At 35.9% G+C, this 19,078-nt stretch overlaps 1 protein-coding gene across 2 annotated transcripts; it reads right to left on the reverse strand.

The window, feature by feature from the left end:
- Window positions 1-1,491: 1,491 nt before the first annotated feature.
- On the reverse strand, window positions 1,492-15,418 carry LOC100252450 (translation initiation factor IF-2, chloroplastic). Of its 2 annotated transcripts, XM_010646736.3 has the most exons (13): window positions 15,178-15,362; window positions 13,463-15,064; window positions 13,293-13,325; window positions 12,897-13,010; window positions 12,537-12,686; window positions 12,356-12,454; window positions 12,204-12,266; window positions 11,381-11,536; window positions 10,828-10,893; window positions 9,907-10,143; window positions 3,895-4,170; window positions 3,386-3,574; window positions 1,492-1,994 (listed from the first exon to the last, which is right to left on the reverse strand). In XM_010646736.3, exons 2-13 carry the CDS (start codon window positions 14,963-14,965, stop codon window positions 1,833-1,835), a joined length of 3,048 nt encoding a protein of 1,015 aa, XP_010645038.1. In that variant the 5' UTR covers window positions 14,966-15,064; window positions 15,178-15,362; the 3' UTR covers window positions 1,492-1,832. The 2 variants fall into 2 exon arrangements, with proteins under 2 accessions (XP_010645038.1, XP_003634785.2); XM_003634737.4 differs by having other exon boundaries at window positions 13,463-15,418.
- Window positions 15,419-19,078: the final 3,660 nt, after the last annotated feature.

Raw genomic sequence — 19,078 nt, forward strand, 5'->3', positions numbered from 1 at the left:
AATGTATTTAAACCATATATAAAATAATTAACGCAAAATAATTTACATTTAGTGTAAAAGAAATAAACAACATATTTAAATTAAAATTGATAAATGTAATGGCCAAGGACCAAGGTGGTATTTATTTTTTTAATCTAAGAAAATTGGTTAAAAAATAATATTATTATAATAAAATTTGGTGTCGAAAAGTGTAATCTTATGTATATCTAATACTAATTATTTTTTAAATTTGGTTTCATATTTAATTCATTTATTTGATTTTGAAACTTTGTGTGATTTCTATGTAAGTCTTGAAAGAATAAATTCACATACTAATTTTTTTATTTGATTTTTTTCATATTCTCTCCGCTTTGGTATATGTACACTTACTAGTATATAAAAGAGTGGGATGGTTAATGAGGAGATAATTCATAATAAAATCTAAGATATTTGTAATCCGATTAGTACATTTTTACTTAAAACAAAATAGATAGATCAAATATACTACTACATATATTTATTTTAGATTCTTCCCTAAATTGAATGTAGCGATTAATGATTTTCTTCCATGTCTCATATGTTTAAATAAAAAAACATGGAAAATATTTTAATAAATAATATGGTTTCCTTCAATTTCTCACATGTTTTAATAAAAAACATGGCAAATATTTTAATAATAGTGCAGTAGGTTTTGAGGCATGCAACACTTGGGTGGTGTTTGTTTTTTTACTTAATTCTAAACAAAACCTTAATATTTAATAGTGTTAAATATTAGGTTATTTATTTTTATAACATTTTATTTATATTAAGTATTAAAAAGTAAAAAAAAAATCAATATATTATTTTTCTATTTAAAAAAAGTTACCTATTTTGATTTTTTCTATTTAGTAAAAAACTTATAATAAGTCATGAAAAAAATAGAAAGACAAACGACTTAAATTTTAAAAACAAATTGCTTTAAGTAAAAAACCAAAAAATCAAACAACATGTTACACTCCCATCCGAGAGTAGATAAATGAAAAGCAAATGGATTAAAAGTGCCGGATCATATCAAACTCATGAATCCACCCACATTCACAATTTCTTCATGAGATACAACAGTCATACGCCGCACCCTGCAAGATTAAATTTTATAGAAATACTTTTTTATTTTTTATTCATATTTATAATAATAAATCCTTCCAACATAATGATCAAGGAATCAATTTCCCATTTTCCATACAGTGCTCCATATATGCCAACCTATTATTATCAGTCACTTGCACAGCTTTTCAACTACTTAAAAATGGTCAGAAGCATATTTAAATCTTGGACAGCTTGGACAATTTCATGCAACAAGATTTAAATCTCACCATTTTGTTCAATAAAAAAGAGCAAAAAAAAAAATTCAGTCGAATCATATCCATAACAAAAAAATTTATATTTTTAAAGGCGAAGTACTGCATCGAGACTAGTACAAATGACCTTATTCCAAGCTCAAAAAATAAGATCATAACTGCAGTTCGAAGCATGTGAAAAATTTTGGTTTTTTCTCCTCCATGGTTTGTTTTCCTTTGTAGCTGTAACATGGTTTTTTTTCAGATGAGAAATTGAAATCAGTGTTCCCCTCTTTACACAAAGAAGTTGAAATCGGATAACTATCACTATATACAATGTGTGAAATAGCATATAACAATGGATCACACATTCTCAGCAACCTCCTGCATTTAGGTATATTGCACGAGGTGGGAAGGTCAAGGGTCAAGGCTCCGGCATCCTACCAGCCCGAGGTTGTCAAGGCATTTGATTTGAGGTAGAAACGCCGCAATATCATGAAGAATGTGAGCCATGTTTGCAACTGGGTATGCTCTTTCTTATTTTTCAATTCCTGCCACTTCCAGTGCAGCTGTCATTGAAGCCGATGCCTCTTCAAGCGTTCGTTTCTTCTGCTTCTTGTTGAAGGCCTGGACAATGTCTCCCACCTCCCAATCATTGTAGTCTTCCATTCCCATCCCACACTCTAGTCCAGCATTTACCTGTCCAGACCCGGAAGAAGGGAGGCGTTACTATGGAAACATTTTGACTGCAAATTTAGTATCAGTGGACAGTGTATCACCAAAACTTCAGGTCAGGAAAATGCAAAGAGAGCCTACACTATATATGAAAATCTCCAGGAAAATGAAATTTACAACTACTATGCTGGATATGAACATGGTCCATGAGATAGATTTGCATACTCTAATGCCCCCAACTAGACAAGATTTCCCCACATATGAAGTTGTTATACAAACAACGGTGACCCGGCATTCGATGGTAGGGTGCTTGTTAACCCCACCTACCACTTTAATTAAAGCCATCATACAAGTTACTCCATATAATTAATTAAAAAAATTAGGAGTTTGTGTATGAGTTTCAATCAAGACTACTAGATTCCATTCTATAAGTTAGTGCACAAATAGCTCCTACTGTGAATAAAATGACGGAAAACCGCCATATGTATTTAAAGGGAATATACCCGACATGACAAGAGACTGTTATATAAGTCCAATATCTTTGATAGCAATAAGCATGACAAAAAAAACCTATGGGGTGAGGTACCAGTGGGAATCCGCTCATAATGGGATGAAGACGAGGAAGCAATAATTGGGAATGGGGTTCAGGGTTAGGAAAATTTCATAAACCCAAAACAGGGACTAGGACAGTATTCCCAGCCCCAAACCTGTCATCATCCTCATCCCTATCCCCATATATATATATATTATTATATTATATTTAAAAAAATAATATACTAGATATAATTTAAAATTTAGAAAATATTAAAAAAATACATATTTATATTAAATATATTAATTTATACATAATTTTATATTTATATAAAATTTACGGGAATTTGCCATTGGAGATGGGGATTTTGTCCTCCCAACGGGGATTCCTCACCCCCACCCCTCCTAGGCTAAGATGAGGAATGGGGTGGGAACGGGTAATAAATTTACAAGTAGGGACGAGATGGAGGATCCCTCCTCGACCCTACTCCATTTGCATCCCTAGATAGCAATGCCCGATCTCCTCTTTCTTTCCCCATTTAGTGTAACTCATGCTTACATTAGCTTACATAATTTTACATACAAAAAAATAAGAGTAAATAAAATATTATCATATGCTAAAGCAGATACAAGTTATATGCAACATAAATCTAAATTATGGAAATACAGACTATATTTAAAGGGAAAATACCTGACCTAGGTATATGATAACACAGGTTTCTTTGGTTTCATAATTACACAATTCAACATGCTTTGGGTTCCAAGGAAAGTATCACAACAAAGATAGCCAATCAACCATATGCATGAATTTTCCAGAAAAACCTGATATGTAGAAGGGTAAACCATGGACATGCCCACAAGCCACATTCATTCTGAGGACTTACCTCTTTCACAATTTCTTTAACTCGTCTCAAAGAATCAAGAGTACCAACATAGACTGCCCTGCCATCTCGTACCACCCGAATGCCACAACCTTTCTCTACCTTTCCCTCCTTTACCATGCAACCAGCAATCCGGCCACTGCCGCTGGTGAATGTGGCCCGAACTTCTGCTGTGCCAATTGTTATTTCTTCCTGCCAGAATGAAGTAGCTTTAAACTGTAAAGTTTCACTAATAGAGAACTTAGCAATTGTAAGAGCAAAGTGCATGCCCCTAAACTTCAATGCCTCAAACTAGGAATAAACCTGTTTAAATTTGAGAGATATATCAATCTTTCTCTGGGCAGTCTATTAATTAGATAGGTAATGGAAAACGTAAGAATAAGAAAGTTGCAAGCAAACAATCCAAAACACTGATTAAGCAATCGTTTGTCAAATTAGCAAAGGGAATGGAACACAGATTCATGCAAGTTCATGGGCCACAAAGTTTGTCCTTCCATTTGATTTAACTTTACCTCAACAGCATCCAGGAGTCCTTCCATTGCATTCCGCACATCATCAATAAGATCATAAATAACTTTGTACAGTCGAATCTCTACCCCTTTGGTGTCAGCATAACTCTTAACAGAGCCAGGTGCTCTAACATTAAATCCTATAACAATAGCCTTGCTAGCAACTGCAAGATCAATATCACTAGCACTTATATCCCCGGTTGCTTGGAGGAGGAACTTTAAAGCGACATTATCTTGAGGAAGCACCTGTAAGGCTTGCCTCACAGCCTCAATGGAACCCTAGTCAAGATTAAGAAATGTAAATATAATTGCAGGTGAAAACACAAATAGAATTGATGAATGATAAACACATTATATAGGTAACATCAATACAACACTGCAGCTGATTACCAGCAACAGCTGTGTGTTTGTGGGGGTAACTAATCGCTGTCCTTCAACAAAATGATTCAATACTGAGAAATGTAAGACCTTACATTGGAAAATAAATTTGAATAGCTATATGACAATCAGATTGATTTAAACTTCAATATTGCTTATAAAATCTTGAAATAAAGAAAGCAATATAGAACAGACACTTCAACACAGGAGTTTTCCTCATGTTAGACACTGCTTTGACATGTGTCAGAAATGGCACTCTTCCAGCATGCCAACACGTGTTCAACACTCCTCAAACATGTCCATTGACATCATAAACATAGCCAACAGATTGGAGATACATGGAGCATATGTCAAGAACTGTCACTTTTTTTAATAAAATAGCAAGAAGGGCACTAGAAGTATTTTGCTGCCTGTCATCATTTTTCCCCAGCATTTTCTTCACATGAATGGAAATCCGTTGATGACATTCCTTTTTAGAGGAGAAAATCAAGTAAATTTTTTTAAGTGGCTAGGACCCTGCTGTCTGATTGGTGAAGTTGGATGGTGAAGAAAAAATTGTGAAGTGCAAAATCGGTATCAAATTTATTATTTGTCATCCATATACATTATGACAAAAAAGTAAATCCATAGATTGCCATGTGCTTACTATGTCTATGTCCTATGTTTTTCATGATTTTCTTTGCAGGCATATCTCTGATATGCCCGTCTAGGGTATATGCCCACATTGCATAGAAATAAACCTATCAATCTTTCAAGGCACTCAAGTTAGGAATGCATCAAAGGACTCACATTCAACAAAAACAAAGGCATATTGATATATGCATGAAAATGCAGAGAAGTTCATTGTCTTTATCAGTAACAGGAAACTATAATCCTCAAGCGCATGAAGCATACTGTGACCACATTAAAATGCATCAAGAAACATTTTTAAGCTATTCTATGACAATACATGTAGGTTTCAAGTGGCTTCATGCATTCCATTTGTATTCAATATGCCTCATGAACTTCAGGATGTTTTTTTTTTTTTTTTTTTGATAAGTAAATGAATTTCATTAAAAAAAAGGAGAGAGACGCTAAAATAGCGACTCTAAGTATACAAAACCTATACACCCGCCATCAAAGGCCAAAAGACAAAAAACCGATTGCCACAAGCCTACTTAGAACCCAACCAATCAATAAAATTAGCTATAGTTAGAGGGCAATTGTCTATGAACAACTTAGCCTCAGCCCATAAGGTAAGAATAAAAGAGTGTTTCAGTCTCTGAATTGACACCGATTCATCCTTGAAAGTCAATCGATTCCTCTCCTTCCAAACCGTCCAAAAAATATGAAGAGGAGCAGCTCTCCACACCTTCTTGCGATTTTTGCCCATGAAAAAACCATTCCAACTTAGAAGGGTCTCTCTAACTGAAAAAGGCAAAACCCAAGACACCCCAAATAAAGCAAAGAGAAGATCCCATAGCGCCCTCGTCCTGGAACAATGAAGAAGAAGGTGGTTTATGGTCTCCTCTTTCTCAAGACACATAAAACATCTATTCGCCAAGGCCCATCCTCTTTTCTGGACTAGATCCAAAGTTAAGGCTTTGCCCCACGTGGCCTCCCATGCGAAGAAACTAATCTTGGGCTGCACATTCGCATTCCAAATAAAGCTTAAAGGAAACAAAGATGAACCACCCGCTTCAAGAGCTATGTATAGAGACTTGACCGAGAATTTACCGCTCTTGGTTTCAGTCCAGGATACCGTATCCTCCACATCCTCAATAACTCTTTTACTTTGAATCCTCTCCATAAATCTTTCCGCCTCCTCAACCTCCCAGTCATTGAACGCTCTTAAAAAACAGGGGTTCCAACCCCCCCATCCCCCCTCAGCCAAGGGATCCCATATATCTGCCACCCACGCGTCCTTCTCAACTGTCAAAGCAAAAAGAGAGGGGAAGGTCATACACAAAGGAGACTCCCCACACCATCTATCCCTCCAGAAGCTCACCCTTCTCCCATTACCAACTATGAAAGCCAACCTATCACTCACCAACTTCCAATCCGCCCTAATTCCTTTCCACAAACCCAAACCATGAGCCTCTCTCACTTCCCGCGAGCACCATCCCCCTCTAGCTTCTCCATACTTCCCTCTAATCACTTGATTCCACAAAGCCTCTCTCTCATTTGCGAGACACCAATTCCACTTAGCAAGAAGAGTCTTGTTAAGGAGGGAAAGGCTTTTGACCCCCAAGCCTCCTTTCGCCTTGCTTAAACACACCAACTCCCATCTTACTAAGTGAGGCTTATGTTCCAGATTGCCCCCACCCCATAGGAAATCCCTTTGGATTTTCTCTAATCTCCGTCTAACTGAGCTTGGTAAGCACAACAATGACATTAAATAGATGGGTAAATTCGATAATTATACTACGAATGAGAGTCGCCCTTCCTCCCTTGGACAAGTATTGTCTCTTCCACATAGTTAACCTTCTTCGAAAGCGCTCTTCCACACCATCCCAAACTGTGACTGACTTAAAAGGAGCACCCAGGGGCATCCCCAAATAGGTGGTTGGAAGACTACCCAAACTACAACCAAACTCCCCAGCAAGATCATCCATACTCTCCACCCTCCCTACTGGAATTAATTCACTTTTTTCCAAGTTTATCCTCAATCCTGAAGCAACCTCAAACCACATGAGAAGCCAACTGAGGTAAGTTAACTGATCTTGTGAAGGTTTACAAAACACCAGTGTATCATCAGCAAACAACAAGTGGGAAATTAGGACCCCTTCTTCGCTCCGACCTTTTACCCTACAACCAGATAAAAAATCTCCCTCTACTGCCCTTTTAATGAAAACACTAAAGACCTCCACAGCAATGACAAAGAGGTAGGGGGAAAAGGGATTGCCCTGCCTCAAACCCCTGGAGCTTTGAAAAAAGCCCGTAGGGGTTCCATTGATCATCACTAAGAAACTTGCAGTGGATATGCACCACCAAATCCACCTAATCCATTTCTCCCCAAAGCCCATTTTCTTCATGATTGTGAGAATAAAATTCTAGTCCACTTTATCATACGCCTTCTCTATATCCAATTTGCATAAAATGCCGCTCTCATTATTCTTAAGGGTCGAATCAATGGCTTCATTGGCTATCAACACTGCATCTAGGATTTGTCTACCTTCCACAAACGCCCCTTGAGCTTTGGAGACCACCTTTCCAACCACTTTTTTTAGCCTATTGGCTAATACCTTGGCCAGCCACTTGTACAAGCTTCCCACCAAGCTTATAGGCCTATAATCCCCTAAAGCTTCAACCCCTGCTTTTTTTGGAATTAAGACCATAAATGTTGCATTTAGGCTTTTAACAAATTTGCCATTTTCGTAAAACTCCTTAAAGAAGCTCATCACATCAGCCTTCACGAAATCCCAAGCAAAAAGCCAAAAGGCCATAGAGAATCCATCTGGCCCCAGGGCTTTATCCCCATTACAGCCCACTAGGGCGTCAAATACCTCCTCTTCCATAAAAGGAGACTCCAATGCACTAGTGTCCAAAGGCTCTAACATCTCAAACTACAGCCTAGATACAGAAGGCCTCCATTCCCCCGGGTTAGACAACGTCTTAAAAGCATTGGCGATCCCTTCCCTAATATCATTCTCCTCCGTAAGCCACGCTCCGTTAATCTTAATTCTATCCACATTATTCCTCCTCCTATGTGCGTTGGCCATTTTGTGGAAAAAACCGGTATTTCTATCTCCCTCTTTCAGCCACACTTCCCTGGATTTTTGCCTCCACGTGATTTCTTCAAGTAAGACCCATTTTTTATATTCTTCCTTCGCTTCGTTTCTGGCTTCCAGCTCTTCCAATGACAGCCTGCTGGTTTTCTCCTTTGCATCCCAATACTCCATCTGCTCCAGAGCCGTATTCTTTCTATATTCAACCCTTCCAAAACTATTTCTGTTCCACTCCTTCAGCTTAGCCTTCATAAATTTTAATTTTTCAGCCAAGATAAAACTTGTGGATCCACTGAAGCTGCCTTCCTCCCACCATTGCTTCAATAGATCCTTTACGCCTTCCGCTTTCAACCACATATTCTCGAATCTAAACGGGATAGGGCCTCTTCTCAGACCCCCACCGTCCATAAGAATCGGAAAGTGATCGGACATGGGTCTTGGAAGGAGAAACTGCCTCGCATCTCCAAAATGGCTATCCCACTCCTCATTAACCAAAAAGCGATCCAACCTTGAAAAAGACTGGTTATCCGCTCCTCCAGTCCAAGTAAAAGGGCCCCCCACCATGGGCAGATCCTTTAACTCCAGCTCTTCTATCACTTCTGCGAACCTTCTCATAATTGAGTTCAATCTCCCTCCTCTGTTGCACTCTTCCGGTCTCAGAATGGCATTAAAGTCCCTTGCAACGCACCACGGCCCATTCCAAAGCCCCTTAATGGCCCCCAACTCTTCCCAAAAACTCTCCCTCTCCCTCCTTAAAGTTGGCCCATAAACCCTGTAAACGTCCATATAAAACCATCCTCGCAGCTCTTAAAAGTGCACGAAATAGATGAACTTCAGGATGTTAGTCAACTGATTACTCAAAGAGACAATGAATGTTGGTATATCAGAAAACTGAAGTTAAGCTTCTGATGTATCACCTGATTAGTGATACAGACAATCCCTTTATGGGTTTCTTGTTATATTTGTTTGTCTCAAAGGCTGGTATTTGACAAGGAGAGAGTCCCATTTTCCCTTCAATGACAAAGTTTGAGAGAGGAGTTATGTTTCACTTGTCTTTCAATTAATGATTGTTTTATTCTATGTCCATCTTTATTTTAAAGCAATTTATGAATTATTTAATCATTTAAACACTGCTGATGAAATTGTTCAATATGCATCTTTTCTACTTATAAGTTTTCTCACAGAGAAATGAGTTTAATTTTTTTTTGGTATTGATTGATTCATGTCATGATGTGCAATCCTATTACAAGAATTTTTCCTTCCTGCTTTGACCTTGCAGAAAAAACTAGTGATCTAGTTCCTCCTATAAAAACCAAATTCAATGCTAAGCCAATTTGTTTTCCCAAATGAAATGAATTGAACACTCTACATTTACAAAGAATGGAAGGTACAAATCCATCTTGAATAAAGCCATGGAGAGAAATTCAAGGTTCCACAATAATTGATGATATAGGGTTAATCTTGGGATTGGCATTCTCTTGAACAGCCCCATTTCAGATGACAAATCACCTTACAACATCATATGTAAAATACAATGAAACAGTCTATTACAGCCATCCAATTTGATCAAAGTGGCTGAATACCCTTTCTGGGATTTTTTTTTTTTTTTTCATTTCATCAATTCAGTGACCTCACAAAGCTGACACTAATCTAATCAGTTCCGAGCCCAAGGCCTAGCTCAAGTGGTACAGGTTTACAGGTAGGGATGTGGGAGTTTCTGGGTTCAATTCTGAGGGAAGCAGAAAAAGATGTTCTCTATCAACAATAAAAGAGGAAAGAAAAAAAGGAGGGGAAAAACACACCAAACCTTCAAAGAAGTGTAACTCAACTCCATCACTTATTACCTATTTCAAATTCCCTCCAAAAAGAGACATAATGATCAACATAGGCTGGAAAATTCCAAATATTATCTTAGTATAGATAAGCATACCTGAACATCAACCTTCATAATAATATTCAACTGATGCAAGTCTAATCCAGACTGGCTTCCACCTGAAACTGCAGAAGCAAAGGAAGAAAGTGTAACCTTCCCATCACCAGCCTTTGATGATATACGTTCTTGTCGCAATGACTCTGCACGTGCCTCCGCTCTTTCTCGAGCAATATCAAGGGAGCCAACGACCTCAAATTCATCACCAGCAATTGGAACATTATTCAATCCAATGACCTACAGCAGCATTCAGAAGAAATTTAGAAGAACACAGTAGATCACTATCACAGAAGCAGCAAATGATCATGCAAATAACAGCCATATTTAGTACATTTTCAAGTAACTAAATTGAATAATGACTCAAAATATCCAGTAAAATGGTATCCAAGGGTTGCAAGTGGTCATTAGTTTTTCATTCCTCACAAGCTACCCCAATTAACCAGAGTTGAAAACCATCAACACAAATTTACATTGGGTTGCCTTTCACCCAACCCGATTGGTCCAAGTTGCAGTCCAACTGGCATGATTTTACATCCAAAGAATGGCTTGATTATAAGAAAGCTAAATCCAAATAATTGGACAATCTTGAGTATATATACCTCCATTAAGTGAAAAAAGAGAGGACTGTGGTAACTTGAATAAAAGAAGTCAGTCACTGTCATGAATCAAGATTGACAGACAAAAGCTCCAAAAGACTGACTCAGTAGTCTTTTGTTGTCATCCCAGCCAACCACCCACCCACCCATATTCTTAACCATTAAAAAAGGAGGGATGCCAGAAAGTTGTACTATTCAAATTTAATTTAGAACCCAACCAAGTGTTTTGCAACATTTTTTTCAGCTGAGAAGTTACCATCCCAAAAGTATGATAAGATATCCAAACATAAAATGATAGATAAGGCAGAAAGCAATAATTTCAAACCTGGACAGGTATAGAAGGTCCAGCTGCATCAACACGCTTCCCACCATCATCAAACAAAGCCCGCACCTGACCATGGACAAAATGGGGGAAATCCTTCAGACATGGTGATGGGAAACAATATTCAACAAGAATATTTAATAAATTATAGCATTTCATAGTTTTAGTTGGAGTTTGTTCCTTTGTTTTATTGGAACTTATTTGGTAGTTTATATTTTAATCAAATTTTTATTTGTCTTAGTGTCCAAGATGATTGGGAAAAAGAGTCATATTCCTATCAGGAAATAGAGTCCTAGTCTTATTAGGAAAAACAATCTGTATAAACCTATTTAGTCTATCTTAATGCATGGAAAATCTTGAGGATTTAGTAGCCATATTGCTTCTCAAAGGTGTGACTACTGAGGAACCTTGCTGTATTTTTCATGGCCCTGCATCACAAGGTAGTGCCTTGAAATGCACCAGAGTACTCACCCCAACATATTTGAGGCTAAGAATCTAGGTACTATTAATTAGTGGAATTAATGTCAAAGAAAGCATTCAGAGTTTTGTTGCTAACCTTGCCGAAGGCGCCACCACAAACCACTATATCTCCCCTTTTGAGCGTTCCATTCTGCACAATGAATGTAGCAACCGGTCCCTTCGATTTATCAAGACCAGCCTCAATGACTGTGCCCTTTGCGTTTCTATCAGGATTAGCCTTCAACTCTTGCAACTTAAGTAAACAAACATGAAAAGGGTCAGAATGTACAGAAGGTATAGAATATTAAAGCAAGATAAAAATATTTAAATTTTGTAAAACAATTTTTGCCCTTTTTCTAGCTGTTCTTCAGCAAGTTGAATCACCAGAAGATTTTAAATTGTTTGTGCTGGGCATTTGCAGACATCCAAAAGAGGAAGAGTGTGTTTATTTTTATGAATTGAAGTGAGTGAAGTGGGTCAAGCTAACTCATTCATTTTATGTAGAAGTTATAATGAAACAGCTTTGGATGTATCTGTGTATACATATGAGTACTAATGCTCACATAAACACGTATGTGTATTGCCGGAAAATTGCTGCAAGATATCTCTTTCCATAAGATGACCACTTTTTGCCAATTTCTATTGAACCAAAAACTTGCATGACTTACCTTTTATACCCAGTATCAGAGATGCACATATTTTATATGTGAAAAGCATATGTTTCCATACAAAAATTTCAAAAATCTGACAAATGGTTTTGGAGGAAAAATGGAAAGCACAGGTAATTATAATAGCAAGAAAGAAGAAACAAGACAAGGTTCAGTTTTAAGTGAAAAAACAGCTAGTTGAAGACTGATTTATTCTTATTGAAAAGAATGTCAAAACAAAGATGTTCAGCACACCAGTAATGCGTTACTTACCTCTGCTACAAGCATGATAGTTTCTAACAAATCATCTACATTCTCCCCTTTAAGAGCACTGATCTGTTAGGGATAGAAGAAAATCAAATAGGTATACAAGGGATTAAGAACCAAGAAAGATGCAAGTACACTTTCTACTAATAAATAAAGACCTGAACCATTGGGATATCACCACCCCAATCTTCTGGCATTAGACCAATAGACGAAAGCTCTTGCATGACTCGTTCTGGGTTAGCTCCATCCTTATCTATCTGGAATATGGAAGGAATAAAACTGAGAAACAGGAAGTTGAGACAGTAGGGTGTAAGCACTTCTAAGTGCCTATAAAGTTACCTTATTTATAGCTATTACAATTGGTACCCCAGCTGCTTTAGCATGAGCTATGGCCTCATTTGTTTGAGGACGAATTCCATCATCAGCAGCCACAACAATAATAGCAATGTCGGTAACCCTTGCTCCACGAGCTCTCATCGCCCCAAACGCCTTCAAAGGGGAGGACATAATAGAATTATCTCAAGCAAGGAAATTGAAGCTCAAAATTGAGTTTATAAAAGGCCATTAGAAAAATGGTAAAATGATGGTTGAAGAGGAATAATGAACTCCAAAAATGAAGCAGCAGAAGGGAGTAAAAAATGCACTACATTTCTGGTAACGCAAGACAAAGTTAAAGCTGCAGACAAAACAATATTTTACCTCGTGTCCAGGTGTATCAAGGAAAACACATGACTGTGGCTTGCCATCGATGGGCACTAAAACCTTATATGCACCAATTCCTTGTGTAATCCCTCCTGCTTCCGATGCAGTTACCTGCAGACATCTAGCAGTCAGACTTCAATTGAATAATGTGCATATCAGGGCCAACATAAAATGGCTCTGAATATTTGTTATAAATATAGTTTTAGAGTATATTACAGGTACCTCCCACAAGTAAAAGTTTAATAATTGAGTTATCATAAATACATTAAACATTTACAACGAAAAAATGAAGAATAATTAAATATTAAAATTTTATAAAGTCATAAGATCTTTAAGTCCACTATGGAAACAAGAGAAATGAAAAGGAGCATTGAGATAAGCTTCCACAGGTACCTTGCTCTTCCGAATATGATCCAAAAGGGTGGTCTGTCAAGTGTAGAGCACCAAAAACATATCAGCAAAATCTTGCTACCAATATCTTTTTCTCCCCAAAGTAAACCAAGATGTGTTAATAAGAAAATAATGCATGGCCAGAAAGGAGCAAATAAGGTGACATCACTTACCTTGCCATGATCCACGTGACCCATTATAGTCAGGACAGGAGGTCTGTTTTCTAGTTTGTCCAGGTCTTCTTCATCAAGAATTTCCTTCTTCCTTGCCATTTCTTCCACTTTAACACCGGCAGCATCAATAACTTCTACCTCATACTCTTTGCAAATCATCTTAACCATGTCTTTGTCCAGAGTTTGCACCCCATCTGGCTTAATACCTTTTGAGTATAGAAAACCAAGAATTTCACCTTCACTGATGGCCAAGTTGTACGCTAAGTCTTCTGTCAACATACCTTCTTCCCCAACCTCTAGAATTTCAACTTTAACAGGAGCCGCATCTTTAGCTGCTTGAAGTCTAGCAGCCTTCCGACTTGCCTTACTCCATTTCCTCCCTTTTCTTGCTGTAGCCGCCCCAGGAATAGACACATTCAGTTCTGATGTCTCATCATCCGGAATCTCCATGTCATTGGCAGCAACCATTCTTCTGCGTGATCCTCCAGTTGAAGCATTTTTCTTGCGATAATCATCCTTGAATTTACCAGGTACAGGCCCCTTTCCGGGTTTTGGAGGAGCTAAAACTGCTTGCGCTATCATCGGATCAACCACTGGTCTCTTGGAAGCAAATTTGTCAATCAAGATTGGTTTCCGCTCTCTGGTTTTGCCTGAATCAGTTTCATCAATCCCTGATGACTTAGGAGCTGCCCCCACATCCTTCAAGATAACAGGTTTCTTTAAGACAGGAGGAGGAGGAGCAACCGAAGGTTTAGCTTGCAACTTTGGTTGAGCTCTCAAAGGCGGCTGAGTGGGTCTCAAAGGAATCCTGGGCTGAGTTTCTACCTTCCTCCCGACCTCAGGTCCCTCTCTTTCAGTGTTAGTAATATTATTAGAAGCATCCTTAACAACCTTTTCAACCGTAGCAACCGGATTTCCTTTCCGCCACACACTCTTTAAGGTTTTAGATTTCTTACTGGCATTTGAATTATTCACCGTTCTACCAACTGTTGAATTGTCATTGGTACCGGGGGGTGATTTATCCACAGACCCACTTTCCCTTTTACTTCCTAACTCACCCAACCTGCCAGTTTCAAGCTTTTCAGCCTTCTCCAACACCTCTCCCAGTGACTCTATCACCTTATTCCTCTCATCCACATTCTCCAACTTCTCATCATCATCAGAGTCCCCACTAATTTTCGACCCTGCATCCCAAGAAACTACAGAATTCACGGGTTTCAACACAGGCTTTGGCGCAGGCTTGAGGACAAGGCCATTATCCTCGTCCTTACCACCACCCCTATACGTAGAAGAATCCACAGAAACCGCATTCCCTTCCTCAGCAATAACATTAGTCATTGTGCCCGAATATTTACAAACCGAAACCAACCCCCATCTCTTCCCACCCCCAAAATTGCGTCTTGATAGGGAAACTCTCCGTTGTAGCAGAAGAGATCCCTCGAAATGTCCAGAGGAACTGGCACCAGCGCTTCCCAAACTCACAAGGGAAGCTAGCGAAGCCATTGCTCTCTTATCTGGACCCTAAACTCAGCATGGAACCCAGAAAAACCGAAACTTTTTTCCTACTCCTCTCTACAATTCCACATATGTACACTCAAATCCCTGATTGAAAACTCAAATTCATTCAAAATTCAAGCGTACCCACAAGGCGAATTGAATCAGAAATGCGAAAAACTGACACACAGAAACAAAGCGGAGACCGCAAGTGTGCTTACCTCTGTGAGAATTGTGACTTTTTGATATGGAGACTGAAAAAAGGGGTTGTGGGATGGAGAGAAACTGAAAATGAAGTGGTGGAGAATGGAAAAAAGCTTGAGAATTGTGTGGCTCTTTCTGGGCCTGTCATAAATAATAAATGTGATAAGGCTGGAAAGGTTTTTGATTTTCATCCTCTTCCACATTCCCTACCCTCGTATCTTCTGGTTTACATAATTCCAATTTTATTTTTATTTTTATTTTTTATTTTTTAGGGTCCGTCATTTATCACTTTTCTTGAATTATTCTTATGAGGTGTAGAAAATAATTATGCCAAAGCTTAAGATGACTTTTAAGCGAAAATGTAGTCCATCCATTCCACACCGCACCCGCACCCCGCCCCCGGCCGCCCCGCCCAAATAAAAATTTACAAGAACAAAAAATTAAGGGATTATTTGAAACTATTTTTTAAAATAGTTTTCTATTCTTTAAAACAAAAAAATATAGAAAATACATTTGACAATCAAAAACTTTTTTTTGGCCTTTACTCTTTAAAAAAAAATATCGTTTAATTATTTTTCGTTATTTTCATTTATTTTCTGATAATTGTTTTAAAAAGTAATTATATAAATACATAAAATGATTAAAAATAAAATAGCACATATAAAAATTAATTTTGAAACATATTTAAAAATATTAAAAAACAGGTTACAAACGTTTTAGGTTTCATATAGATTTTTATTCTAAAAAATATTCTTAAAAACTATTTTTTAAAATCATTTTCAAAAATAGTTATCAAATAGGACTAAAGTGATTTTAGAAACATCTTTTAGTTGTTTTTTTTACTTATTTTCTAAATATTAAAAATAAATTAAAAACAGTTTTGAATCTTAAATAAATTTTTATTTTATAAAACATTAGACAATAATTTTAAAAAACTATTCTCAAAAATTATTTTTAAAATCGTAACAAAAAATCCCATTTTCTCCTTGCCCATGAAAGAGACCAACTATAATTCAATAACATATAATATTGTATATTTATTATATTTATAATATTTTATCTTTGTTATATTTATTTAGCATTCATATTAAAAGAAGATTAGGCTTCTTTTCATCTCTTAATTCGATATTTGTTTGTTCAAATAATTAGGGAATCCATTAAACATTTTTTGAAGACACTTTTTATTATTTTAGATAAATAATAATAATGTAATATCCTTGAAGTGGTTGGAAATTAAACATATTAAATTAATTTAAATTATTTCTAGAGGCTTATTATTTTTTTGATTATTTTTATAAGAGTTTTTCCCCCATATATATATATATATATATATATATATATATATATATATAAAGTGACCACGATAGTGGGGCTCTAATTTGTTGCAAGGAATGGCAAGTGCAGCGGACCAGTCCATCAGGCTGCCAGCCCCAACCCTTGTAGCCCAACAAACTGCTAGGCCCAGTAGTGCAGCCCAGCAGGCTGTCAGGGCAGTAGCCCAACCTGCTGCCACTACAGTTAGCTGTCAAAGATAAAAATGAAAATAATTAAATAAATAAAATAAAATGATGAATTACATATTATTGAAGTGTACTTTATCGATTTATTGGCAAGTGCAAAGTAAAAAAAAAAAAAAAACCAATTAGTGAAGATGAAATTTAAATGAGTTTGAATTACCTACATCTCAAAATTATAAAAATTCTACAATTTTCGCCCATTATTATTTTGAAAAAAAAAATTATATAATTTTATAACTCAAAAAATTAAATAATCCATTAAGTTAAAAATTAAATATATTTTACATTTATCAAAAGTTTTAGTGAAAACAAGTAAGAATGGAAATAGAAATTAAGATTTTTTTTTTTTAACTTAAAAGGATAAAAATGAATTTTATTTTTGTAATAAAGAAAATTTATGTTCAAGATCTCAATATCTTGAGGTAGCATTCTTTTATTTATTTTATGTAAAATAAACATGTTCAAAAATTTTTATGTTAAACGATAATAAATTATTTATTTATTGTATACATATTCTCGTTACATTTATAGTTTGAATGTATTTTTTGTATTTTTGTTACACTTTTTTATACTTAAATGACAAATCTCGTACCTTTGAACCATTATTACATTTTTCAAATATTAGGGACATGTGTTTTATACCTTAATCACATTTTTGGTATCTTAATTATATATTTTTTTTATACCTAAGTCACATTTTTCATACCTAAATTAATTATATTTTTTGTACCATAGCATCTTAGTCATATTTTTTTATTCTTTAATTACTTAGTCACATTCTTCGGACCTTCCTTATATTTTTTGTACCTAGATTATATTTTTCATACCTTAATATTTTATTCACATATATTATACCTTAGCATACCTAAATACATGATAACTCTAGTTAAGAAAAATAAAAAATAGAGTTACATAACTTTATAGTATTTTGGATTGTCATCCTCTAGAATTAGCTCTAATATGTTCACTTGGTTTTAAGTTAGAATGATTAATTAGTTGCTAAAAAACCTAATATGAATAAATCAAAATAAAATATGGATAAAGATTTCCTAAAATAAAATAATTATTGTTTTTTAATTATTGGTTTCCTAAAATAAAACTTTAGGTGAAAATGGTATACAATTTAATTAGTCTTAGGATAATAAAAATGCATGATTGTAAACTCTTTATTTTATCCCCTAGCACGCATATATTTTTTTATTATTTTTCTTCTCACCTCACTTTTTTTTAGCACGTGTTTAGAACCACTTTTTGCTCAGTTTTTCATCGTTCTTGTTCATGTTTACTCGCCTCATTATTGATTTTTGGAGGCTATTTAGGGAGCACTTTTTGAGTCCTAACTTGATTATTGGAGGCCCCTTAGGCTTAGTATTTATTTTTAGTTTTGGCTTTAGAAGATCTTTTAGAGATTTAGAGCCTTTTGGTAGCTTGGTTAGGTGAGGACACGTGTCCTCATCCCTCCCCTCACCTAAAAGCCAAAGGCCTTTACAAGAGAAAAAGGAAAGCTAGGATGAGGACCAGTTTGCTAGGGTGTGACCGAACTTCTCTAATGCACCATGGCTAAGAAAGATCAAAGAAAAAACTACTATGACTTTTGTAGTATTCCGGGTATTGTCCTCAAGGACTGGCTTATGGGATTTGCCAATGTTAAGGTAAATGAATTATTTTTGTTTGAATCCTAAAGTGGAAAATGATATGTGAATAATGTGAACCTAAGTAAAAGAAATTAAATTACTAACAAAATGAATATTGATTTTAAATTCGATTGATTCAAGTTTGGGGTTTTCCAAAAATTAAAGAAAACAAGGGTCTTTTAAGTAATATGATATTAGGGTTTTGGGATCCTTGACCGCTCACGATCAACTTGAGTTCTATAACTCAAAATTGCATTTGAAGCCTAATTTTTCCCTTTTAAAATATATTTCTAAAACCATCAAATAAATGAGATTGATTATCGGTTTAAGATTTAGCTTTTTAACCCTTCCTAACAATAGGGAAGACGATGATAACTAATTATCAAGAGTTACCAATAATCACTAGTATTAGGTAATAACCTATCGTATCATTCCCTAAACTAACCCATAAGAATAGGATAAAAAAATTTTGATAAATTGTCACCCAACCAATAATTAATCTTAGAGTTATAATAATTTACCCATTGTCCTTATAGGTTTTCTAGCCCTTAGGTTTTCATGCTTCAAGCCCCAAGTTGGCTTCTTAGCCTCTCATGGGGGTGATGTCACATTCACAATCCATAATAGGATAAAAATTCATAATTTGAATCAAAAGAAACTAAAAACAATATATTTAATAAAGAAAAAAAAAAAAAAAACAAACCAAAGTTCTTGTTTTCTTCCACCTTCAATGTCAAACTCTTCAAAAAAAAATCTAAGATTTTCTA

This window comes from Vitis vinifera, chromosome 19 (assembly GCF_030704535.1).
Source record: "Vitis vinifera cultivar Pinot Noir 40024 chromosome 19, ASM3070453v1".
NCBI lineage: Eukaryota > Viridiplantae > Streptophyta > Magnoliopsida > Vitales > Vitaceae > Vitis > Vitis vinifera.